We start from the raw sequence: 26,341 nt of genomic DNA, 5'->3' as shown, positions 1-26,341 counted from the left end.
CGCCCTGGGCGCCAGTCCCGCCCTCCTCTCCTCGCTCCCCAGTCCCGGCTGGCGGCGGCTGCAGCAGTGCTTATAACCGGGCTGGCGGCGGCGGTGGGGGATCGCTGCACACACACACGGGCCGGAGCACTATACCACAGCTCCGTCACCTCCCCGCCAGCTGAGGCATGAGGCTCCAGTGCCTCTGACCTCCCCCCTGTATATAGGATTACCCCCCCATATACCTGGCTGTGCTGCCCCCTCCCGGCCACTCTCCAGGGTAAGTGTCTGCTGCCATAGGGGATCCCCCTGCTCCTGCAGTCGGGATTAACCCCTCACACGCTGCAGCCCTGACTGGGACACAGCAGTGTAGGGGTTAATGTCCCTGGGGACAGTATCCGGGGTGGTAGGTGAGCATGGGGGTTGCCCTAGGACCAGGCTGGGGGATGGAAAGCACCTCCCCCACCTACCCACCTCCTGTGCGGCCATTTCCCAAACCTTGGCCCTCATTCATTGTAGGGGGGCTCTCATTCCAAATGTCTGCCCCTCACCCTGCTCTCATCTTCTCTCCATTCCAGCTGCTGCACCCCAACCTTCAGCCCCAGGAGCCCCTGACATGCCCATTATGAGGTAGGTACTGCCAGGCAGGGTGGCAGCCCCATTGCACCCACCCACCCCCTGCAATATCTCTATATAATGTGCATTTTCCTGTATATGCAGCAATTGCAGAGCCCAAAGCCAGCAGCAGGCACAGAGGGACAGGGCAGAGAGCTGTGCCCCGCACTGCAGGAAGAGAAAGGCAGATGTAGCCATTGTAAGTCAGCACAAAGGGCCATGTGTGGGGTGGGAGCTGGGCTGCAGACCCCATACTCACCATTATCCTTATACTTCTGCAGTTTCTGCCTGACCCAGATGAGAGCCTGGAGCTTATTGAGATGACCAAGAAGAAGCAGTGTGAGCACAGGGTAAGTATTGCTAATGCCTGAAATACTCTGTTACGCTGACTTTATCAGTGTGTACTGTGGGTTGCAGATTTGCATGGGTACAAATGTTTCTCTGGTAGTATATTGACCTGTGTGCCTAGAAAATCCAATTGCATTTTGTGTATTATCCAGCTCGCTGTATGTGTGCAGGTTGCAGTAGTGAGGCTTGGGCCTGCCCTATGTCTAGTAACTCTCAGCCTGTTCTATGACTATATAAGGTTTAAGCCTGTGTGTTATTATTATAAGGTAACCTAATTAGTGCTAGGACAAATGTGCTGCTATTGTGTGAGTAGGGATCTGTTATACAATGCAAATGTGGGTTTTAATCACCTGATGAGTTTCGTATGTGACCAAACTGCACCGTTCTTCACAGATCACTGTTATTGGGGTCCCATATGGATAGACCAGGCCTCCCGGCCACTTAGGGGAATGTATCTTTCTCTCTGGGCAGTGGGCTGGCTAAAACCTGAATTCCACCCTACTCAGTCATTTGGAAGGGGGCAGCAGTTCCCTGCTCTTCCTGTTACAATGCTAATCAACACTTCAATCAAGTGTGAAATGCTAATTCATCTTCTAGGGAGTAAAACTACGGAAGACTGTTTATTTGCTGTTTTTATGTCTGTTCAGACGACTCCAATAATCTCTCAACTCCCTTCTAGGCGATTCTGAACAGTGAGCGTGTGTACAAGAGTCTCTACAAGTCTATTCCTACACCGGAGAAGGAGGAAGAGCTGCCGGCAGCCGCAATGTACCCGGAATATGCCCGCCTGAAGTTCCCGTCTAGCACCGCTTCTCCTCTGCCACAGCTGAGGTAACTCGTCATTGGAGGGATCTTGTTATCTTTACACCTGTAATCTATCAATATACAACACGCTACACAGTCCGTCATTCGCCACTGCAATTTGTTTACAGGTTCTTATATAGCGCAGCATATTCCGTTGCGCTTTACAATTGGAAACTGATCAGACAAACTGGGTAGTAACAGACCGATATAGAGGTAGGAGGGCCCTGCTCACAAACTTACAATCATCCAGCAGCCGTGCAGCACTTTAGGTGGAACGTTGCAATAGGTTACATGTGTAAATGATTTGGCGACAGTACCGAGGTTACATGATGTATCATTTAGTGCAGGGGTGAAAAACTAGTGGACTTCCTGCTGTTGTGGGACTACACATCCCAGCATGCCCTGACACAGTTTTAGCACTCTGTAATGGGAAATCTGTGGCAAGGAATGCTGGGATGTGTAGTTCCATAAAAGCTGGAGCGCAGCTCGTTTGACACTTTTGAAGTTTGTATCCACCTTAACACCATAAAGGTCTTCATGCCTTCTTTGTGGTGATTTTTGTGCACCCTGCAGTATTTTTATAAATACCTATAAACCTTTTTCAAGGTGTTTTGGCGCACCCGGGGCCCAATTCAGAACTGTTTGGCTGCATATATTCAACTTTTTTCAACAACTTATGGTGGAGGCAGGGGGCACTTTGGCTGGATGCACCCCTCTCCCTCATCGGAGGAGGTGAGTGGCATGTCAGGGGACTGGATGAGTTTAGCAGTGTCAGCATTTCCAGATGCACCCCGCCCCCTGCTGCACTGACAGCTTGCTAAACTCCTCTGATGTGAGCGACTCTCAGCTCTTCCAGCCACGTTCTGTCCCCTGCTGCTTTCAGCCTGTCAGGAGGGCGGCAGTGCCTCCGGTACTGCTGCTTAGAAACTTAATGCCACCAGTAGTGCACCTTTCACAATGCACCCAAAAGTGCCACTTAAATTTTGTTGCCCGGCATCCGCTGCCTTTACTGCTGCTGTGATGTGCTGCAGTGATAGGGAGCGGAGGCAGCTTCCATCTTTATGGTGGCAGGAAGGTTAGTGCGGAAACAGACTGCTGGCTGGGAATGCTGCCCCTACTCTGGCCCGCACTGGTTCCTACCGCCTGTGCACACTAGCAATGGTTCCTCCTGCTCAGAGGCTCCACCAGTCTATGTACAGGGAGGGGGGCAGCGCACTCACGTTGGGCACATCATTAAAAAAAATAAGAGCCGGCCGCTGCTGACACTGTTGTGGGCGTGCCCCAAATACGGAGGAGCTAGGCTTCCTTCTCCCAAGCTCTGCATTCACACACGCTGGCCGACTGTTTTAACAGGGAGCTGGTAAACAGACAGGGCACGATTTGCCCTGCTGAAACAGCCTAGCGTGAATACGAAGTAGGTAAGTGCCAAATACACGGCCACCCAAATTCCCGTGCTACACTGCAAGCGGATGTGTATGCTTACACATTAACTCGCATGCAGGCGCACAGATTTTAAGTAAGCCAGGACTTTTCATTTGAAAGGGTCCCAGGATATTGGGGGGGGGGGGGGGGTTGGCACTGACATCATGGGACGTCGACAGCCTGCCCTGAGCAGACAGGGGCATGCCTGTGCTCTGACAGGCCCAGAGTTTTCTATGGGCATGCCTAGTGTTTCTAAAGCGCTTGCTGCGGGGGTTTGCACATGCTCATTATCGTGTTGGCACAGACCCACACCATCGGTGTTCGAATTCTGACCTTTGGGAACAGGTCTTAGTTGGGCCCACTGGGGCTAATGCACCGCAGGCAAGGTTATTGGAGAACTGGTTAATAAAGGTGTAGTAAGTGCGTGTGTGACATCTTATCTTGCGTACAGATATCGGCACACTCATTGTTGCTGCCCCACGGCCGCTTCAGCCTGTTTGTTGCGCCTGTGGAGCAGAAGTGTTACACAATCACCGGTCAATGCGTTTCGCAGCGCTCGAGTGAAATGGATACACGAGGGTGGCAGGATCAAGCCATGTATGTTGCTCGTAGCAATTAGCGTGGCAGCGATGATTGTGGCTAAATCTGAGTCTCTGGCCGCGCCCCCCCCCCCCTCCCCTCCTTGTTTAATAGTAAATATGAATTTCCTTGCTAGATAAACATGTGCTTCAGGCTGTGAAATACTCCAGCAAGTTTCTGCTCTCTAAAAATGGAAAACTTTTTTTTTTTTTTTGTCCTATGTTAATTGTGGTGTAGTCCCCTTTACCGCTCTATCGCCATAGTAACAGTCTGGGCTTTGCATCAAATCTCATAAAAATGCAGTATGAAAGGCTGGCACGGTAAATGAGGCCTAATAATCCTGACTTTCATTAACGACACCACAAACTCCTAGAGATCCCTGCACTCTGCTCACTGCATCTGTTCCCATCTGTGACTCTTGCAGCTGGGCCAATCAGGATGACGTCTGGCGGAACATGCTTCATAAAGACCGGACCTATCCCAGGGATAAGAATCTGTTCCGGAGGCATCCCGCGCTGCAGCAGAGCATGAGGGGTATACTGCTGGACTGGCTCATGGAGGTTGGTTAAGTGTCCATTGGCCATGCTGTATCTGTTCTTAGATAACATGATTAAACCGCTTGCGTGGCGTTCTGTGAGATATTTAGTTTAACACCTGAATCTTGTGCTTTTTATGGTGTGTACACACGTTGTGCCTTAAGATCCTATCCACGATCTGATCAGATAGGATCGTGGATAGGATCTTAAGGCACATCCGATTTGCATCCTATCTTGACTATATAGTGCAGATCTGCACTATATAGACAGGGCAGCCAAGACTTTCTGGCTTCCGATACGTGAACGCGGATCGGGATCGCAAGGGTTAAAACTCATGTGATCTGCATCCGATGTTGATCCGATGCCGACTATATCGTCAACATCGGAAAGGAAATCGGACAGTGTGTACACAGCATTAGTCCTGTTCTCCTGAGTGAGTGCAGTTGTTGGCTAGGAAGTTTTGTGGTGTTTATTAGGGCAGTTAAATGTCCTATATGATGCTTGCAATGCATGGCTGAAAAGCACGGAAGGAATCTTGGGTATGCGTCTGTTTTATAAGTTGAGGAGGCAGAACATTCCAGGTTATTTGGGATGACCAGGTTTTAAATTGAGCATGGTACTTGGGTATCTTGTATAGATCACCTTTAAAGGGGAGTACACACTACAAGATATTCATTAACAAGATGATTGTGCATATCCTTCAGTAGCATGACTGTGCGCTCCCACAGATAACTTACAATAACCCTTATCTGAACATGATATGGAATCTGACAATATCAGTGGGTGCATGTTCAGCGCGGACCTGGTGACCTCACTGGATGATATCATTTGGGGGGAGGCGGCATCTGAGCTATGAGCGGGTTGATGGAGATGGTCAGAGCTTTTGTCTTGCTTATGTTGTGTTCATTGAAGTGGGAGCTGCCATGTGCCTGCTCCAGTGTCAATGAAATGTCCATAACCCCACTGACCGAGGATTCCACCATTGGCCCAATAGCTGGATATTTGCTGACCTTCTCTTGGCAATATTCTACTGTTGCCAACTTTACTGATCTAGTAGTAATTAAACCTTGTGCAGTTAGGTTAGTGGTGTACTGGATGTAGCTGAAAGCAGTTCTCTGTGTACTGCCCTAGAGAACGTGTTGATGCTATATAACCATACCATGAAGAGGCAGATGGTTGCATGGAGACTCTAGAACGCTATCCTGAGGGGGTTGCCTCTTGCGCAGTACAGGGGAGAACCCACGGTACCTCCTGCTTATTGTCTCCCGTAAATTACTTGCCAGCCCCGGTTTTGCCTTACAGCTGTTCTCTTTTCTGTTTCAGGTTTGTGAAGTCTATAAGCTGCACCGTGAGACCTTCTATCTGGCACAAGACCTCTTTGACCGCTTTATGGCCACCCAAGAAAACGTCATGAAGAGCCGTCTGCAGCTCATTGGGATCAGCTCCTTATTCATTGCTGCAAAGCTGGAGGTGTGTAATCCTGTCCGCTTGCATGGTCTCCTCCAGTGTAGGTGGCCATTTTGTTGGCTACACGAAGCACCCCAGCTGGATTACTATAGGACCAGTTAGTAGTTGATCATTCAACTACTAACTGGTCCTATAGTAATCTAGGTGGGGTTCTTTAGTATCAAGCTTTATAAGACCTTTGTGGTGGTTTAACTCTGTAAAACATTTTTCATTCCAGGAAATTTACCCTCCCAAACTTCATCAGTTCGCCTACATTACGGATAGTGCCTGTACGGAGGAGGAGATTATGAGCATGGAGCTGATTATCGTGAAGGTAGAGGAGCAGCGATGTAACGGATACTTGAGCTGGTTTTTACTATAACCTTTACTATTATCACATATTGGGCAGATGTACTAAACCTTGGAGAGATACAGTATCGGCTAATCTGGACATTGTGCCATGGTACAGGCTATTTTAGCAAAATGACAGTGATAGTGTCACACACAGCCTGTAACATGGCATGAAGCCATGATTGGTTGACTGGTACTTCTGGTATCTGTAATGGTGCCCCATACACTTGTGTGATCAGATGCAATTTCCCATCTCACCCGATCCCCTCTTAAGTGCTTTTTTTTTTTTTTTTCTCTTCAGCACCCGATGTTGCATGCCACCTGTGATGACAAATTGGCTGGTGGCAAAGGGGCTGATGTATTAAGCCTGGAGAACCTGGAGATAAAGCACCAGCCAATGAACTGTCTGAAACAGACAGTTGGGAGTTGATTGGCTGGTGCTTTACCTCCTTTCACTTTATCTATAGTTTATCGATTCTCCAGGCTTAATAAATCTACCCCAGAATTTGAAGGAAAAAATCTCAAGACCAGGCAAGCCACTGGATGAGCTTTCTCAGCCAATCAGAAGGCTACCCAGTCTTTTGAAAATTGTTTTCAAATTCTGCCTGCCTGCCGCCAGCTCTGCTACACTGCAGGTGGTTAAACCACATGTGATTGCACATGCCATGTGATATATAATGTGCAGCAATGCAAGAATCAACCGGTGGGCCCGCACATCGTATCGGTTGACACATGCGATTTGTCTATCGCATGCCATATCTCACATGTAAGGGCACCATAAGTCTTGGTACATCTGCTCCAGTCACATATGTGAAGTCTTCTGTTCTATAGGTTGTAATGTGATCTTTCCCTGTGACCTTGATTTGTGTGGTCTCCTAACCCATGCCATGTTCTGTCTAGGCACTTAAGTGGTGTTTAACTCCAATGACCATGATCGCATGGCTGAATGTCTACCTACAAGTCGCCTACATCAAAGAGCTGCAGCAATTCCTGCGCCCACAGTACCCTCAGCAGACCTACATACAAGTGGTAGAGGTACGATGCAACTCGCGGGTCTGACCTTCTCTTTTTTTATTTAATGTTTGTATGTCAGCCTACACAGACTAACTCAGCTCTCATTCTAGCTGTTGGACTTGTGCGTCCTGGACATTGGGTGTCTGGAATATCCATACAGCATGGTGGCTGCCTCTGCGCTATACCACTTCTCCAACGCGGAGCTGGTGGAAAAGGTGTCCGGTACGTCTGTTATGTGGCAGAAAGCTATAACATAGAGTAACCAGGAACTTCACTAATCCAGATGTAATGATTCCATCCAGCGGCGGCTGCAGTGCTGACAATAGCACATATGAACCTATTGTGCTAGTACTGTATGTAGCATGTGCAAGCAGGTTGTCATGGAGCGGTTGCTGTGCGGCACCTGGGAACACACACACACACACACACACATTTCTAGATGTAACAATCTACTGTTATTGGGAGTGTGGCTTGTGACACACCTGATGCTGACTTGCAATCATTTACCTGCAGGCTATGAATGGAAGGAACTTGAAGGCTGCATTAAACATCTGGTGCCTTTTGCGATGGCCATAAGGGATACAGGCAAGCAAACAAAATTAAAGTACTTCAAAGGTGTGGAGCCGGAGGACATGCACAATATCCAGACACACACGGGCAGCTTGGAGCTTCTGGTAAGAGCCTTTAACTGCGTATATCCTGGATAACCTCAATGGGTATAGGTCATTGGGTCGACCAATTTTAGGTCGAAGTGCCTAACTAGACGGGGTTGGCAGGTCAACACAAGCATTAGGGCAACAATGGCTAGGTCGACTGTCAAAAGGTGAACATGAGTTTCTTCACCCCCTCTTATGTCCTGAATGTGTAAATTGTCAGTCGCATGGCTTTCTCTGCTCTCCATGCTTTGGGCACAGCGCCTCCCTACGCTTAGAACACTATTTTATTCTGGTAGTGTGTAAAATACTACCTGATGTCAAAAAACAAATGAATAAATCATGTCAACCCAATGATCGAATACCACATCAATCCACCCAGATCCCTGCTCTGTTTAACCCTGTCCCCCTCTTTCCACTGCTATGTACCGTATAGCTATGCTTGCCCTTTCCAGATTGCGACCACACACACACACACACACACACACACACACACACACACACACACACACACTCTACCAACCATCTTTTATAGAAGCAGTCACACTAGATATTCTGGTATTTTGGGGCTCATGTCTGTAATAAGATCATGCTTGGCAAACTAACTATAACTATAGCGAAGGACTGTTCTGCTCACACAGGCCTGCCATGCTGATTTCTGTTCCGAACTGAGGCTCTTCAGCTGTTCTGAAGCCATAGGTGCAAGTACGGATGGTGTAATGGTTAGCATTACTGCCTCACAGCGCTGAGGTCATGGGTTCGATTCCCACCATGGCTCTAACTGTGCGGAGTTTGTATATTCTCCCCGCACTTGCGTGGGTTTCCTCCGGGTACTCCGGTTTCCTCCCACAATCCAAAAATATACTGGTAGGTGAATTGGCTCCAGACAAATTATCCCTTGAACGTCTGTGTGCGTGCACATGTGGTAGGGAATATAGATTGTAAGCTCCACTGGGGCAGGGACTGATGTGAATGTTCAAATATTCTCAGTAAAGCGCTGCGGAATATGTGTGGGCTATATAAAACTTAATAATAAAAATAGTTTTAGTAAAACTGTAGCAGGGCATACTGGGACTTGTAGTTACACAACAGCTGGGGAGCCACAGGTTGTCCTGCTATATATGATAAAGAACTAGCACATAGCAGAGTGAGCGGAACCGGCGTTCCTATGTAACATAGTCCATTACATCCCCATATGAAACAGATGCATTTATATTTATATCACATGCCAGTGTAATCTGTGGCAGGCAATTGGGTGTGGGATGGGTTAGCTGTATATGGTAAAATGAAATCTATGGGCCGGTATTCCAGTCATGTTCCAATATTTCTGTTTTTATTTTAGGAAAAGGCTCAAATAAAGAGAGAATTGTTGGAGGAACAGCATCGGGTCTCTCCGGTACCAAGTGGCGTCCTGACGCCCCCACAGAGTGACAAGAAGCTAAGGATTCCTGACTCGGACTGATGTTGCCATGGATTGGACTAATGATTTGGCAGCAGATGCCATACAGATTGGCAAGGCATACGCTTTACAAACTTTCCGGGTGTTGCCCGCCCCAGCGCACGTCTTCTGTCAAATCAAACTCTACTTTTATTGTATTTTAACAAACGGCGATGGAAAAGCCCGAGTTCTATTTTGTTGCTGCTATGAAAATGCTGCTCGATGCCAAGGAAAGCGAGGGTTTAGGGGGGGGTCACTACTCTGCGGTCCTGCTGGGGTGTCTGTCAGTGTGCAATCTCTCCTATCTCTGTTTTTACAATCTGTCCCTGTCATTTTTTTTTTCTTTTTATAAACTTTTCTAGAGATGCTGCTATATCTTTTAAATAAAGACGCTGTCTTGGAGACTGCAACGTTTTAAAGAAAAAAATCTAAAATGAAGAGCTTTTCTGTGTTTGGCGGGTTTGGATCCGTACCTGCGGAAGTTTAATGGATTCAGTGGCCACTGAAACATCATGGATAGGACCCAATGGACTTGGTGTAATTTTTGTCCGTGTCCTGTGACTCTCGCCTCAGTGTTCATGTCGACATTTAAAAAAAAAAAAAAAAAACAGACACTGTCAGTCTACTGCATCCCATTGGCACAGTATTTGATTCTCCCAGCATGCCCTAGTGGATGGTAAGGAATGAAATACCACCTGTTACATGTTCTCCCAACCTGTTCATTCCCCCACTTGCCACGTCGGCTTGGAGTTGATTTTATAAAGTGTGGCGAGTGGACGCAGATTACACATCACGTAATCCGCATCCCCTCGCGGGGCTTGCCACACTTTATAAAAGCAACTCCGCCCACGTGGATAGTGGGGGTATGAACAGGTCTGAAGGACACTTAACACGTCCCCCCGCGGAGCTTACTGCCCTCACCACACTTCGGTCTGCCGTGGATACTGGGGGTGTTTTATGAACACATTCACACCTGTCATGTCAGGCAGGTTAAAATGGTCAATGGTTCCCGCACAATGTAATTAGTGCTGACTGACTACTAACTGCGTAAGCTCCGGTTAGCCATGAACGGGTGGTAACATGACCCTGATACTGACAGGGCCGCTGACCGCGGGAACACTGCTGATTCTGACAGGGATGCTGCGTTGACTACGTAACTGCCGCTGTGAAACTACACAAGTACCCAGTATTATAGTCCTATTCTATTTCTGCTTGGTTAGTAAGGTAAACTACCTGTGTTTGTTTTTTTTGAGAGGGGAAAAAAAAGTGACACGCGTGTCGACCTATTGACTTTTTTTTTTTTTTTTTTAGACTGACTGCGTCACGTATATATAGGCAAAACCATTGTTAGTGGCTTCCCATCACAAACTATGTGGACAAACAATCCTGTCTCTCACCACATAACTGATTATTAAGGTGACCTAGAAACATAATTTACTTTACTTTAATATTTTTTTTTCCTGAATTGCTCCATAAGAAAGTTCTGGCATAGGGGTGCCATGAAAGCAACTGATACTCTATTGTGCTATTATTGGAATAAGGTTCTCAATGCTATGCTGTTTGTGCACACGTTTCACCTCAGATCAATTTTATATGTCGCCTGTAATTGGTAAAATGCTTGATGCCTTTCTAAGGCTGTGTTACTTACTACAGTGCTTTACTGTACTAGTTCATAGGCCAATGTGTTGCTGGCAGACTTGTTTACTACAGTGAGGACCCTAATACAGAGGGGGGGGGGGGTAGGGGGTTACTCTTTATACAGGCGGCACTAGTTACGGACTCCTGTGCTATCTGCACAAATAGTAAGGCTTGTGCATAAGGGAAAGGCCTTGTGCCACAGTTTCCAGAAGTGTGTTGGTGTATATAAACAGTGCTAGTATTACAATAAGTGTAATAATGAGGTGTAAGAGATGGAATTGTACAGCTTGGAATTGTGCTTAAAGGAGTATATGGGGCTACTGCCTTGGCACCAGTTGGAAAGCTGCCCTTATACTTGGGTCAAAGTGACTACATCTATGTAGTAACTGTGCTATCAGCTGACCAGGATCCAGATGACTCAGACTCTAGTTAGATCAGGGGTGGGGAACCTTTGGCCCCTCCAGCTGCTGTTCAACACATCCCAGCATGCACTGCTAAAACTGTTGCAGGGCATGCTTGGATGTGTAGTTCAAGAACAGCTGGAGGGCCGAAAGTTCCCCATCCCTGAGGTGGATGGTCAATAGTGACACAAGTTTTTTCATTTTAATCAAATCCCCCATGTGTTTGGACTATTTCATGCTTAACCATCCTGGTGGACCTTGAATGGGAATTAGCCTGAAGCCAGACGACAGAACGTGCTATACTAATTGGATGTCGACATTGACATCAAAAGCAAAACACTTATGTCAATTGTCGTGTTGACCTATTGACTCAAACTGAAGCATGGGCCTAATTCAGTTTGGCTCGCTAAGAAGTGGTTGTTCGCTGCCTAGCGAGCGCATAAATGCCACCCGACTGAACGCATGCCCCACCCCTCCTGCAAGGGGATGTTCACGCGAAAACACCCCATTGCATGCGGCCAAAATGGGGAGAGAAATCATATGATGGTAATAAGTAAAAGGGGACAGGCGCTGATGTCATGTGATGTTATCTGCCTGCCCCAAGCCAGCATTGGCCCTCCTGTGTTCCCTGCACTTGGCGTTACCTTGCTGCTGCCCCCTACACACCCCTGGCCCTCCCATGCCCACAGCGAACAGAGCAGCTGAAGACGTTCGCTGCGGGGGTATGCACATGTGCAAACCCCGACCATCGGGTGTGAGTTTGGTCCGCAACGAGCTGTTTGTGAGCTGTACCCCAACCCCTAGAACCTGTGCCTTCAATAATGGTGTATACCTGATGCACAGCCATCCAGGACACCACTGTGGCAGGAAAATAATGAAATTGAAATCGTCATGTGCAACATTTAACACTAAGGTCACGTTCTTAAACAGTCATATTAAACTACTTTAGGCTTATATTCCATTTAGTATTCACAGTCATTCAGTGAAATGCAAGAGGGTCCAAGTTTGTGGCGGGCCAGGAGAGCCTGTATTTTTAAAGTGGCAATCATTAACCAGGCAGAACCAACCTGGCTTTCCCTTGTAAATGATTGCCCTTATATCCTGGACCTCGGCAAACTTATTATGGGTCATTGGATAGACCACAATTTAGGTCAACGTGCAACATATCGACTGAAGGTCGACAGGGCTTAGGTCAACACCTGAAATAGGTTGACATGGCTATGGTCGACAGGGTTGAAATGTCAACACTAGCATTAGGTCAATAATGGCAAGGTCAAAAGGTCGACATTTTTTTCCCCCGCCTACTTTTTGTTCTGAATGTCGACATGGACACGTCTAAGTCGGCACTATGCTGTAGTGGATGGTAGGGCATGAGATACCGCCTGTTGGCACATGTTGGCTCAAATCAAAGTGAAAACTCATGTTGACCTTTTGACTGCCGACCTTGCCATTGTCAACCTAATGCTTGTGTCGACATTCCAACCCTGTTGACCTTAGCCATGTCGACCACTTTCCAGTGTCGACCTAAGCCCTGTCAACCTTCAGTGGTTGGCCCAATGTATGTTGACCTAAATAGGGTTGAACTAGTACCGGTTTCCCTAAATCGTCCCCTATTACATCTCACTCAGGGGTGAATTTATGAAGCTTGGAGAAGTGTTATCTATCCCCATAAAGAACGTTATGAGCAGGGTGATAATGGTTCAGCCAATCAGCTACAATATGTAAATTGACAGGTAAGAGCTGATTGGCTGAACCATTATCACCTTGCTCATTTATTTAATGTGCACTAACACAATGGCCCTTATTCAGATCTGAGCTCAGTACAAATTTGTTCTCAAAATGGGGCAAAACCATGCTGCACGGCAGGTGGGTCAGATGTAACATGTGCAGAGATAGTTAGATTTGTGTGAGTTATTTTGTTTCTGTGCAGGGTAAATACCATCTGCATTATTTATAGACTGCAATTTAGATTTCAGTTTCAACACACCCCACCCAAATGTAACTGTCTGCACATGTTACATCTGCCCCATCTACAGTGCACATGGTTTTGCCCATTTTGAGAACAAACTTGCACTGCGATCAGATCTGAATAAGGGCCAATGCGTGATGTATTTATGTGTTATGCTGCAAAACGCAGGATGTTCAGTTGATCTTTAGTTTGTTTTGATGTAATGCGTATGTCTAAGCGGTTACACCTTTAGATGTGTCTACGCTTTTGCTTGTGGTGGTGAGAAATGTCTGCGCTGACGTTGTACCCGTTGATTAACTAAGCTGACGTGTGGCTTATTGTTCTGCGCTGTTTTCTTAATAGAGCTCTTAATCTTCTGAGAAGGTAATTAACACAGAAACAGCGCGCTAGGACCATCCTTCATGCATGTTGCTCGTGGTTTTTTTTTTCTAGGTAGATGTCACCATTAACCTTTGACCTGTAATGTGACAGAACTCGGATGCATGTAGCGACCTGGGGAATTATGGAACCGTTTCATTACAAAGAGCGATTGCTGGGATAGTCGCCGTCTTATTGACTCTGGGTGCGCGCTCCGATGTTAGACAGGGAGTATAATCACTCGGCTGCAGAATTAATGCAGCATCGCTTCCGCCTTGCCTCCTCTGACCTGTCCGATTATTATCTGTCAGACGCTGACGCTGATTTATCTGCGCTGCTGCTGATACATCGGCATGGAAAACAATGCAAGATATGTTCAGGTATCGTTCAATATGTATTTCATAACTAGCCACCAAAACTAAATATTAAATATTCTTTAAGGGGTTGTGTAAATGTAGCAGCATGGGAACTGTTATACCAGAGGGCAGTGTTGGTGCCTCTACCAGGCAGGGGTGTGACATAAAAAAAAAAGGGAATGTGGATTGCGCTAAATTGATGGCAGAACAAGGTTAATAGTAAAAGTAAAAATTATTTAGTTCATACATATAAGGCTGCTTCCAGTTATTGTAACATCACCTTGATGAGAGTCCACAGTTGGTAATAGAAGGGGGAGAAATGGATGGTGGAATGTTCCTCCAGACTATTTGGTGTGGTGTCCCTTGCAGAGCTTCCTCCAAGCAATTGGTGGGGGTGGCGTTCCTCCCGGTTAAAATATCTGAAGCTGTGGGTAATCCACTGGGTGACCAGGGTTGGTACTTTAGAGAGGTGGCTTGCCTTTAAATTGGTGGTACCATACTCCGGTGTCACAGGAAAGGATGATAGTGGTCTGGTTCTCCGTTTGGCTCTCAAGTGGAATTTCCCAAGAGTGGTGGGTGATGTCTGGAACAGCAGTGAAGGGGGTGGAGTGGCTGTTTGCCTGTTCCAACACGTTTCGCTGCTGGGTGCAGTTTTTCCAAGGTAGGTGTACCTTGAAAAAGCTGCACCCATTAGTCACCAACCAATAACATGATCCTGGAGCCAGTCCCTGCCATGTCTAAAAAATTACATGATTGCAAATGTGATCACTTTACTTCTCCATTCATTACTTCTTCATGTATCCATTAATCAGACTGTGTATGTGAGAGTGGACCGTATTGTGTGTGTGTGTGGGGATCCCAGGTATCCCTCTCCTGGGAAGTTTTGTAGCCCCTCCCATTATGTCTAAATGCCCAGAGGGAATGGCGATCCTGAAGCCTTGGTTCCCCAGAAGTTTGCCGGTACAGTACCGTTTTTTAACAGTCTGTACCGGCAAATCCAGTATGTACCGAATGTACCGATTTTTCAATCACAGCGGGTGCGCCGTGAAATCATTTCTGGAGCTCCCGGGCCCCGCTCCGGCGTGTGCTGCTTGGTCCGCCGTCTCTCCCCTCCCTCCCGTTCCCATGAGTGCATTGCGGGCCGGGCCGCGCCGGCACCGCGCACTCAGGGGGAAGGCGGCAGGCCGTCTCTGCCCTCACTGTTTGTCTGGACGCCAATCTCTGTGGGGGAGAGGGGTGCGGTGGGCAGCTGAGCCGCGGCACGCATGAGGGGTTATCCATCCCACAGATCCGACTTCACAGCGGACCGTCCAAAGCCTCAGCCGGTGCCACACATCACCTACAGCGCAGAGCAAGTAGGTGGCTCTGCTCAGCAGGCTGCACTTTGAAAATCACTCCAGTCTTGTCTATCCAGGCCTGCAGCTCATGTTACATGTGGTTTGGTGGGCTGCTGGCATATTAAATAAGTATACTTATTTATTAACTAAGTATATTTTATTTAATATACTTAGTTAATAAATAAGTAAACTTATTTAATATGCCAGCAGCCCACCAAACCACATGTGACATGAGCTGTATCAGGTGCTGTGGCAGGGTGGCTGGGGACATGACCACGCCCACTTTTACTCAAGGACACACCCACTTTACCCATGGTCAGGCCCCTTCCTAAATGTGTACCGATTTCTGCCCTTCAAATGTTGGAGGGTATGCAACTACTCAACATTGTGACCATGATTCTTCCACTGCATAAGGGATTTTATGAAGACTGGAAATGGGGATCCTTTTTTCCTGTAGGAACCAAAATGTGTAAGCCAAAAGATCGATATGAGATCACCGATTGGCAAACTCTAAGTCGGCTAGACTACCCCATTGGAGCTTTGCTTCCTGGGTGCTAGTCCCTCCCCCCAGGACCGGCCAATCACTGTATTACAGATGGAAGTTCTAGACTTCAAACAGGCTCAGCAACTAGATGACCTCCCCTGATGTGACCTTGCTCCTGGCCTGATGTTCTACAAGCAGAAGAGACCACGCAGGAAACAAATGCTGCATATGTGAAACCTGGCGCATCAGTCTCCTTATTCTATACAATAGAAAAGGAGGAGGATACTGTGGTGTTATGTAATAGGTTGTGAGAATACAGCCGGCCAACCATGTCTCAGGTCACAGTGGCAGCATGTGATATCATGCAGCAGCCACAGCCCTCCAACAGAACGGTTTGGACACGCCTGCATTGGCAATGACCCAGGACGCTCCTTCGGCACACTCTGCTGGTTGCATTTCAGGGCTCGTGCATGCGTAGAAGTGCGGAAATCACCAAATAGTGATTTCCGCACTTCAGTATAGTAAGTTGAATCGGGCCCTAAATACAGTGACCAACCGTGACACTGAAGAAAGTCAAATCATCCTTGAACTTTTTAAGAGCAGCCTATGTATTGAGGAATCCGGTACAGGAAGCCACGCCCCTACTCATGAGGCCTTGCCCCTACTCTCACGACCACTCCTCCTTTTTGCAGCACACGCCTTGTCTGCAGAGGTAGATATGCTGCAGGTACTCTCTAATATTTAAAACTCAAAGTTAAATAATCCATAACGGCAAATCCAACGTTAAGACATTTGATGTTTTGATCCCCTAAGGATCCTTATTAACCACTTAAGTGGTATGCCCGGGCTCAGCTGTGCTGCCGCAGCGGGCTGTCCCGGAAAATTTCCGGGCATACCACTATGTAGGAGGTGCGCGCCAGTGGTGCCTCCATCGGAGCACCACTGGCACAGTACCTTTAGGGGTCCCCCCCCCTCCGTCACCCCCACCCCTCCTATTGTTCCCCCCGGGTCCCTCTGCTCCGGAGTACCCGGCGATTGTACGCCGGAGCTCCCCCGCTGCCAGCCGACAATCATCCTTCTGTAGTGACGTAGGTGGCAGGCTCAGGGCGGCTCGGCGGGACTCGTGAGAGTTCAGGCACCCGAGTCCCCCCGAGCCGCCACGAAACATCCCCGAGCCTGCCGCCTGTCTGATAACTGACAGACTGCTGGGGAGCTCCGGCGTGGCGTACTAACGCCGGAGCGAAGGTGAGGGGGGTGGAGAGGATGGCGACGGCTTCTTATGATCTGTGGTGGGTTTTGCTGGGGCAGGACAAACCTTCCCTGGTAGGTTTGTCCTGCCCTAGCAAAACACACCAATCAAGGGTTTAAGAACCAACAGGAAGAAACACCGGGTTTTACAGCCTTAAATCCTGGACTGTCACGGTACCTTGAGAACCAAGGGCCTGATTCAGACTTGATCGCTCATCTGCAAAGTTGTAGAGTAGATAACCTCCACCCAGACAGAATGAAGAATGCCCTGTGCAAATCTTATGCTGCCCATACACTAGGGCGATATGCATACAATCCTTCTATTTCAACCGCATCTGTGCAATAAATCGAAGGATTGTATGTTGCACATAATATTAATTGAATTGCATGAGTGAATGCATATTGTTAACCACATGTGATTGCTTGCAATGTGATTGGTGGCGGGTTAGGGGAGCGGGGGGCCGGAGAGCATCAGTGGTGGAGTGCATCGCTGTGAAGGAGTCCTGGCGGCAGGGCTCAGCGGTGGCAGCAGAATTTGAAAAAAACTGTTTAAAATATTGTGCGACTGAGAGAGCTGAGAGAGCTGCGAGACCTCTGATTGGCCTAGTGTTTTAAATTGTTCTTTTTTCAGAGCTACTTCACAGCACTGTGCTCCACAGCCCTCTTCCAGCACCTGATAGATGGCATGTGGCATCGGGTGCTGGAAGAGGAAACTAGGATGCGATCGGATGCAATTGCAATGTTGCATTGCATCCGATTGCATAAGTGTATGGACACCATAAGAATAAATTGCAAAATCATTGCAGATCGCCATCCACCCCCAAATCCATACGCAATTCCGGAACCAATGGATGATTTTCTCAGTCTGTGCAAGTGTGCTTAAATCTGACCCTTCCACAACTTCGCGAAGGAGCCAGGCTGATCGCGGCCAGCGCTAATGTCACACCACTCGCTGAAAACACCTGGTCGCGCCTGCGTTCTCTCTGATACTTCCAGAAAACGTCCGGCTTCCTGTCAGTCAGACTGCAGGGGGATTGCGGTTATGAGCGATCCACATTTTCTGCCGCTATTTCCTCTCGTACAGTACGCATTAACCTATACCATTTAGAGGAGGCAGTAGGGTAAAGTGCTGATGCAATGTGAGACTAGGGGCCGATGTAATGGCAAGTACCAGAGCCAGATATGCACACAATATATGAGCCATGGGGTACATACCAGCATTATACACATGTGCAGCAGTATACACTGCTGGAGATTCGCTGAGTTTTGATAAAAGATGTAAAAGGTAGCCAGGTGAGGCACTGCCTCACCTACCATAGACTTTCTAATCCAGAGTTTTGACTATAAAAATCATTAGAATAATAAAAATAATACATTTTTTATATATTCTTTGTATTTTTGACATACTTTATAAATTCAAAACTCCGGAATATACGTTAGCATGACAGGAAAGGCTGTGCCTCACCTGCCTCACCCCACCGCACACCACTGTTAAATAGCCAGTGGTGGGTACATCTTACGTGCCTAGGGGTGCCACCTTGTGGGGGGGATGCCAAGGTAGGCCGTCCACCACCTGCACCGGAGCTGTGAAAAGGTAGTAAGTGTCGATTTGCATGCATGAGGTAAACTAAAGGGGGCTGTCTAATAATAGTTTGCCTAGGGACTTCTTGAGCCCCAAATTCGCCTCGGAGGCCAGGCTGTATATTATAATTACATGTGTGAGTGCAACTCTCTCTCTTCCATCTGGCAGAAGACGGGGCGTCACTAGGAATTATTCTAAGAAGCTATTTGTGGCTTATCCATTGGCGGTTATTATGTACAAGGAAGGGCTGGCTTATATACCGGCAGAATCACTTCACTTCTAATTTGTATTTGTATAGTTCCGTGAGGTCACGCGTCTCACTTTGTATAGACTTGTTGCCGGGGAAACCGTGCCCAATTTGGGAGCAGCTGTCGAGAGGGAGATTCTTTGGCAAAATGACAATAACCATTCAGAGACTTGTGATCAGCAGGTGTTACCTCCCGCTTCAAAGGGAGTCACGCGGGGTACTGCAACTTCCCGAATCACTGCTGTCTGCCCAGAGTAACTTCCATGTATCTGTCTGTCTGTCTGTCTATCTATCTATCTTTTAACGTAACTTCCATGTATGTATGTATGTATGTATGTATGTATGTATCTATCTATCTATCTATCTATCTATCTATCTATCTAACATAACTTCCATGTATGTATGTATGTATGTATGTAGATATCTATCTATCTATCTATCTAAACTTTTATCTATCTATCTCATACTTGCCTACTTTTGAAAACTAGTTTCAGGGAGATTATAGTTGGTAGAAGAATTTAGCAAAGCGCCTCATTGAGCGGGTGTGTCATGCTCCTCCCAAAGGGCGTGTCTAGTTCCATATATTGTGAAAAGAGATTGTGAACGTGGCACCTAGAAGCAGGGACGTGCAGTCAGGGGAGGCAGGGGAGGCAGTGCCTCACCTGTCATAAATGATTAAAAGAAAATTACAAAACTATTTATAACACATATAGTGTGTTATAAATATCTTAATTTTCTTTTATTATTTATGAGGTGGCACACTGTGGGAGTCTAGGAGGCAGCGGGAGCTGTGCCTCCCGCTGACAATTGGAAAATGTCAGCAGCGGGGGGCAGGACTAAGCCGCGGGAAGAAAACAGGCTGAAAAGCCCATTAAAAATCAATGAGAAAGCGGCATCTACACATCTGCCTCAGTGACAGGGACGCAACTAGAGCTCCGGCATCAGCATTTCAGGGTGGCCTTATTCACCTCCCTCCTGCCGCCACCGTGGCACCCGGCTGCCGCCGCTGCTAGAGCCCTAGCTCACCTCTATCCTCCCGCCGCCGCGTGACAGGCTCCCCTGCATAGGCGTGCGCACGGGGGGGTGCACAGGCACCTCCTAAAGAACAGAAGTGGCCAGCCGCCATAGATGGGGTCGAGAACGAGAAGTAATGTCCTGCGCTAGACGCCGGGGCACTTGTCCCCCAGTGGCAGCTGTTACAGCCGCCGGGGTGGGCTGTGACAGCAGACAGCTGACTTCCATGTGCGAAGTTTCAGCCTGCGCAGGGAGCTGTTAAACAGCAGCACGCATGCTGCAATGAATGAGATGGAAGTCACGGCAGTCGGGGTACTTTACCTTCTCTGCCCACCCCACTGCCTATCTACTGCATCCCGCACGCCTGCTACCTGCCGCCCACCCCATCTTCCGGTTGCTGTCTGCCCAGAGTCCAGGGTTAGGTAAGGGGCAGATATATATATATATATATATGTCAATGCCTTAAGTGTCTTAATGTAAGTATTAAAGTGTAAAAAAAGTCCTACAACGGACTGTGTATGATTTCTGGCTGTGTGCACTCTTTCATAAGTGTACATCTATATGGACCAGTGTAATGTGCTGCCAAAGTGAGGAAACAATTTTTTTTTTTAAACTTTAAAACCACACAAATGTGTAACTACTTGATTCTCCCCTGTCTTTTGATATGTGGTTAGCTTATACTGTACTGTAAGTAATTATATAGGAACATGTTCACATTACTAATGTGCTGTCTCATAAAGTCTCAAGGGAGCACCTTGTTGGGCTGTGCTCCGGATTGCTTTCCAGGAGTGGGATATATGTTGTACAATATCATACCACGATGAGAGTGGGGAATATATATCTATATATATATATATATATAGATATAGATATAGATAGATATAGATAGATATAGATATATATAGATATATATTATGTAAGTACCATACAGGGGGGACAGGGGTACAGAGAAGTGAAAAAGGGATAGGGAGACAGAAAGGAGAAGGGACGGAGGACAGGGGGTTGGAGAGGTGCAGGAGGGACAGGGGGATGGAGAGGTGCATGTGGGGCAGAGGGATGGAGAGGTGCACAGAGGACGAAGAGGTACATGGGGGACATATAGGTGCAAGGAGGATGGAGAGAGCTACTGAGGGACATAGAGACAGAGAGGTGTAGGTGCAGGGGGATCGGGGTCAGAGAGGTACAGGTAGCACAGGGGCCGGGGAGGTTCATGGGGGATGGAGAGGTACAGAGAAGGGGGAAGTGAGAGATGTAAGGGTGACAGGGGAACGGAGAGGTGGATATAAGTTGAGAGTAAGAGGTGACATGATGGAGAAGTACAGGGGAACAGGGAGGTGCAGGGTTACAAGGAGATAGAGAGGTACAAGGAAGGAGGAAATGAGAGGATAGGAGGACAGAGAGATGTAGGGAAGGAGGGAGAGGTCACGGGAATGGAGAAATGCAGGGAAGGATGAAGTGAGAGGTGCATCCAGTCCCAGTGTGCCCAGTCTTCTGCCCCAGTATGTCAATAGCAAGTGCACTGCTACTGTGCTACAGCCCTGTTTGTGCTGTCCCAGAGTCCACCTGAGCCCTCCAAGCATGTCATCCCCCATGGCATGAAGGCCCTAGTATCGAACATTAACGCCCTGGCATCAAGCATGAAACCCCTAGCAATTAACATGTAGGTAAACTATTCTTATATAGCATCATATGTAATAGCCATTACGGTGTGTCGTAGAATATGTAATGGGCATTATGACGTGTGGCATAGTGTGTAATGGGCATCACATGTGTCAAATAATGTGTAATGGGCATCAGTTTTTGGCATAATGTGTACTGGGCATCATGGTGTGTGGCATAATGTGTAATGAGCATCATTGTGTGAGGTGTAATGGGCATCATGGTGTGAGGTATAATGGGTATGATGGTCTGAGGCGTAAAGTGTAATTGGCACCATGGTGTAATGGGCATTACGGTGTGTGAGATAATGGCATAATGGGCATTACGGTGTGTGGCATAATGTGTAGTGGGCATTACAGTGTGTAGCATAATGTGTCATTACGGTGTTATATATTTTATAGGACTCATTCATATTTCACAAAAGTGCCTGCCTCACCTGACAATAAGCTCACCGCACGTCACTGTACGGCACACTTTGCATCACCCCTGGACTAATACAGCACACTTGGCAGCACCCCATGAACAGGGGCTGATTGGGGATTAAAACCAGCCCAGGAAATATGCATGCCTCCCAACATCGGGTGTATTTAAAAAAGGGACCTATTGCGCCCCTAAGGCGTGCCCGTTTTTTGGGGGGTGTGGCCTAGTGGTATGGGTGCGTGGTCTATTTAAGCAAGGTCACACCCCATTTTTGCCACTGTGGGGGCATGGGTCGCGGCTCTCTGAGCTACTGGCTATGTGCCCAGCCCATCAGGCTGCAGAATAGATGCTGGGGAGAAGGGACGAAGGTGGCAGAGGAAACAGGGTGAGAGGAGGAACGAAGGTGGCGGAGTAAGCAGGGTGGGAGGAGGGTCGAAGGTGGCAGAGGAAGCAGGTTGGGAGGGGGATGCAGGGTGCAGAGGACTTTGTGGAGGAGATGGGAGCATAAACATACTGAGCTACCATCAAGTCCAGCAGTGGCAAGAAATGGACATCCCACAAAGGCCCGGCGGCGGCTGGGAAGGGACCGGGAGCACCCCACCTGAGCGCCTGGTGGCGGCAAGGAAGGGACCCTGGTGCACCCCACCTGGGTGCCAGGTGGCGTAAGGGAAGAGATACAGGTGCTCTCTGTTGGGGCACTCAGCGGCAGCTGGAAGAGACACAGGCGCTTCCCCCGCTTGGGCGCCCAGCAGCAGCTGGAAGACACCCGGGTGCAGCGGTTTAGGATAGAAGCAGCTCACTGGCCCACATAGAGCACTGTGTGTGTGTGTATATATATTTTACACACACACATAGATAGATCAACATGAACATTAACAGTGATACACACTGTGCCGCGCGCCGTGGCTGATAACGTGGATTGGAAGGGCTGGGTATCTGGATGGATGCAGGGCCTACTCTGTGAGTGCCGCCTGAACTTTCTTGGCTACAAAGGGACTGTTTGTGCAACTATGTCATGCCCGCAAGTGTGCCCACTTATTGAGTCTGTGAAACTTGTAGTTCCATGACAGCTGAGGAGGCACACGTTAACTGTGTAATACAACATCATAATGTTAACAGCCTTAGGGGCGGGATGTTCTAACATCCGCTGCCCTGTATCGCCCCCCTGCGCCGGCCACCGCATTCTGAATGATCGCATATTCTCTAACATATGCGGTCATTAACGCAATGGGCAGCTTTCTGATTGTATGCTGTATTTGATTGACAGATGGAAGTTTGCAGCTGATTGGCTGTCTAGCCTAAAGTGCTTTACATACCTCCCTGATGGTACCACTGGCTAAGACTCCACCTCAGCGGTCCATTGTGACAGCACAAGGGACCCACTGTGACATCACAAGCGACCCACTGTGACATCACAAGCGACCCACTGTGACATCACAAGCGGTCCACTGTGACATCACAAGCGGCCCACTGTGACATCACAAGCGGCCCACTGTGACATCACAAGCGGCCCACTGTGACATCACAAGCGGCCCACTGTGACATCACAAGAGGCCCACTGGGACATCACAAGAGGCCCACTGGGACATCACAAGAGGCCCACTGTGACATCACAAGAGGCCCACTGTGACATCACAAGCGGCCCATTGTGACATCACAAGCGGCCCAAAAAATCTTTTTTTTTTTCGTCTGCAAGAAACTGTACTTTTTTGTATTGCATTTGTTGCATTGTTTATATTTTTTATATATTTTTGCATATATTTGCTTCATAAATAAAGTTGTATTTTTAAGAAAAAGAAGAAATTTCTGGAATAACTCTTTACCTTCTGAAATCCTGCAAATCCCACATATATTGCATATTTACCCCGCGCTGCAGATTATCCCTACTTTGCATAAAAATCGTTTATTGAAATAACCTCAGGTTGAATATTTCTACTTGGGATCCAGCAGCTGCAGGGGGGAGAGCGCTGGAGACTGGGTGGACTGACCCGTGTTTATAGAGGCGGTATTTCATGCCCTACCATCCACTAGGGCGTGGTGGGAGAATAAAGTAGTGTGCCCGAAGCATCGCGAGCAAAGTGAGCGATGCGAGGGGCTGCGGTTTACATACAACTGTGTCCATGTCGATTGTGCCGACATTCGGGTAAAAAAACTGCAAAAAAAACCATGTCGACCTTCCGAACTGTCAACCTAACACATGTCGACCAAACGCTGTTTCGACCTAAACCCACGTCGACATTGACCCATGTCGACCTTGCCACCTGTCGACCTTCACCTATGTTAACCTAGACACTTGTCGACCTTCCCAACTGTCGACCCAACGGTGTCGACCTAATGACTGTCGACCTAAGTGTGGTCGACAATACAATCCACACCCGATAAATCAAAGCAAGGGGTTCTATGCACCTAGATTGTACGGTATGCTTATATTAAAAATGTGAGGAGATATTTGGAGGTAATTAAATTGGGAATTAACTGTAGTCTGGGATTTCCGGGTAGATTCTTCTTTGTGGGGGAGAATTGCTATCAGCAAACCATGGGGATGATTCTGGTTCACTTGCAAAAGCTAAATCTCTCTCTAATGGACAAAACCATGTGCACTGCAGGTGGGGCAGAGAGAGTTAGATTTGGGTGTGTTATTTTGTTTCTGTGCAGGATAAATACTGGCTGCTTTATTTTTACACTGCAATATAGAAGTCAGATTGAAGTACAAACCCAACCCAAATCTAACTCTCTGTGCACATGAGATGTCAGACTCATTTTGCATTTGGCGAGTTAAAGATGCACTCCATGACATTTCCCTAATTCCTATGGATATGAACAGTAGTGGTGGAATGGAGAGCGCAATTGATTAAGAGGGTGCTGCCCATTATAACATAAAAGGGGGTACCCCGTCCCCCAATGGACAAACATATGATATAATGAATAGTGTGGCGCAACCTTCTTAAAAAATGTTCACACTGGTATTTGTGAAAAAACAACATTTATTTGAACATATATTTGCATTCAAGTAATGTGCGTCCAGTAAAAGTGTTCTAGTGCCAAGGTGCAGAATTTTCAGTAGTCCAGAGGCATAGATGTAGCAGCAACGCATTTCGGAGACCTCAATGTCTCTTTTTTCAAGCTGGGTTTGAAATGAAATGGTCCCTGTTCTCCTTTCGTACCGATTTCCTGGGTAGTGGACCAATCATGTTACCACTATTTTTGAGGTCTGGAAGTGCCCTGCGGTCTACCCGGCACTTCCGGTTGCGTTCCACCTCACGATCGCGCATTCCGCTTCCGGTTTTGTTAATTTCGGTGACAGTTTAATTTCTTCATTATTCTTCCTCTCCAACAATAACCAGTAAGGCACAGATGAGGGCAAATCATTTATCCGTATTTCTGGAGGTGTTTATGCGGAATGGCTGCTCCTCTAAATACCTTTCTGTGCCATACTTTAGTATTCCGGAACTGTCCATCCCTGTTTCCCGGGAGCGCCACCCCAATAACAATCCATATTCATCAGATGGGACAATATCAGGAATACACGTGAGGAGAGAAGAATATATAATAAATACAAATTAATTAAAAAATACAGTAAAAAAGTGTAATAATGATAAAAGCATCTACTGTACATCATGAGCTTTTTAAGGTAATCTTGTAAAAACCATTTGAGCTCAAAATCAGAGTTATGACCATTGGGAACAAGTGTGTTTTACATAAACATCCATTTCATCTCATTCTGGGACAGTTTGGTTTTTAGATCTCTATTCTTCCAAGTCAGGGGCGGATTGGGGATTAAAACCAGCCCGGGAAATATCTTGAAGCAGCCCTAATGGGGGGGGGGGGGGGGGGGGGGAGGGGCTATATTATGTCATAATAATGGCACTGAGGGTTTAAAAGCAGAGCTCAGCCAGATAAGAAAGAAAATGCAAATGCACCTGAAGTACAGAGACCAATAACATTAACATGGGGGACATTGAGGTTCTTAGCACAATAATGTGAGCCCACCTACCACGTCAAGGTGACCTCATCAGGTGGGTGGAGGGGAGGGGATTTTTTATAATTTTTTTTTTCTTTTTCTTTTTTATTATTTGGAGGAGGAGGGGGAGACTGTGCTGGGCTATTCTATGCTGTACTTAGCTAAGCTTTACTAAGACCATGAGGGTTTAAAAGCAGAGCTCAGCCAGAAAGGAAAGCAAACGCACATGAAGTACAGAGACCAATAACAGTAACATGGGGGACATTGAGGTTCTTAGCACATTAATGTGAGCCCACCTACCACGTCAAGGTGACCTCATCAGGTGGGGGGGAGGGGCGGGTATTTTTTTTTTATTTTTTTTTTATTATTTTTTTTATTTTTTTATAATTTTATAATGTTTTTTTTTTTTTTTTTTTTTTTTTTTTTTTGGGAGGAGAGGGAGACTGTGCTGGGCTATTCTGTGCTGTGCTTAGCTAAGCTATA

The 26,341-nt window shown here is 47.3% G+C and overlaps 1 protein-coding gene across 1 annotated transcript; it reads left to right on the top strand.

The window, feature by feature from the left end:
• The first annotated feature begins 172 nt into the window (after positions 1-172).
• Positions 173-9,960, top strand: CCNE1 (cyclin E1). The gene is made up of 12 exons (XM_083165223.1): positions 173-259; positions 558-609; positions 700-793; positions 876-944; positions 1,622-1,773; positions 4,172-4,307; positions 5,607-5,753; positions 5,968-6,063; positions 6,981-7,115; positions 7,205-7,316; positions 7,608-7,768; positions 9,090-9,960. The coding sequence occupies exons 2-12, from the start codon at positions 596-598 to the stop codon at positions 9,207-9,209; spliced, it is 1,236 nt and encodes a 411-aa protein (XP_083021349.1). The 5' UTR covers positions 173-259; positions 558-595; the 3' UTR covers positions 9,210-9,960.
• Positions 9,961-26,341: the final 16,381 nt, after the last annotated feature.

Source organism: Crinia signifera, chromosome 11 (assembly GCF_055691185.1).
Source record: "Crinia signifera chromosome 11, ASM5569118v1, whole genome shotgun sequence".
NCBI lineage: Eukaryota > Metazoa > Chordata > Amphibia > Anura > Myobatrachidae > Crinia > Crinia signifera.
This window is presented reverse-complemented; position numbering and strand designations above follow the sequence as displayed.

Bases quoted from the DNA above. Each gene is read 5' to 3' on its own strand.
- CCNE1 (XM_083165223.1), top strand. The intron at 5,754-5,967 runs GTGTGTAATCCT...TTTTCATTCCAG, and splicing joins TCATTGCTGCAAAGCTGGAG to GAAATTTACCCTCCCAAACT. The intron at 6,064-6,980 runs GTAGAGGAGCAG...TGTTCTGTCTAG, and splicing joins TGGAGCTGATTATCGTGAAG to GCACTTAAGTGGTGTTTAAC.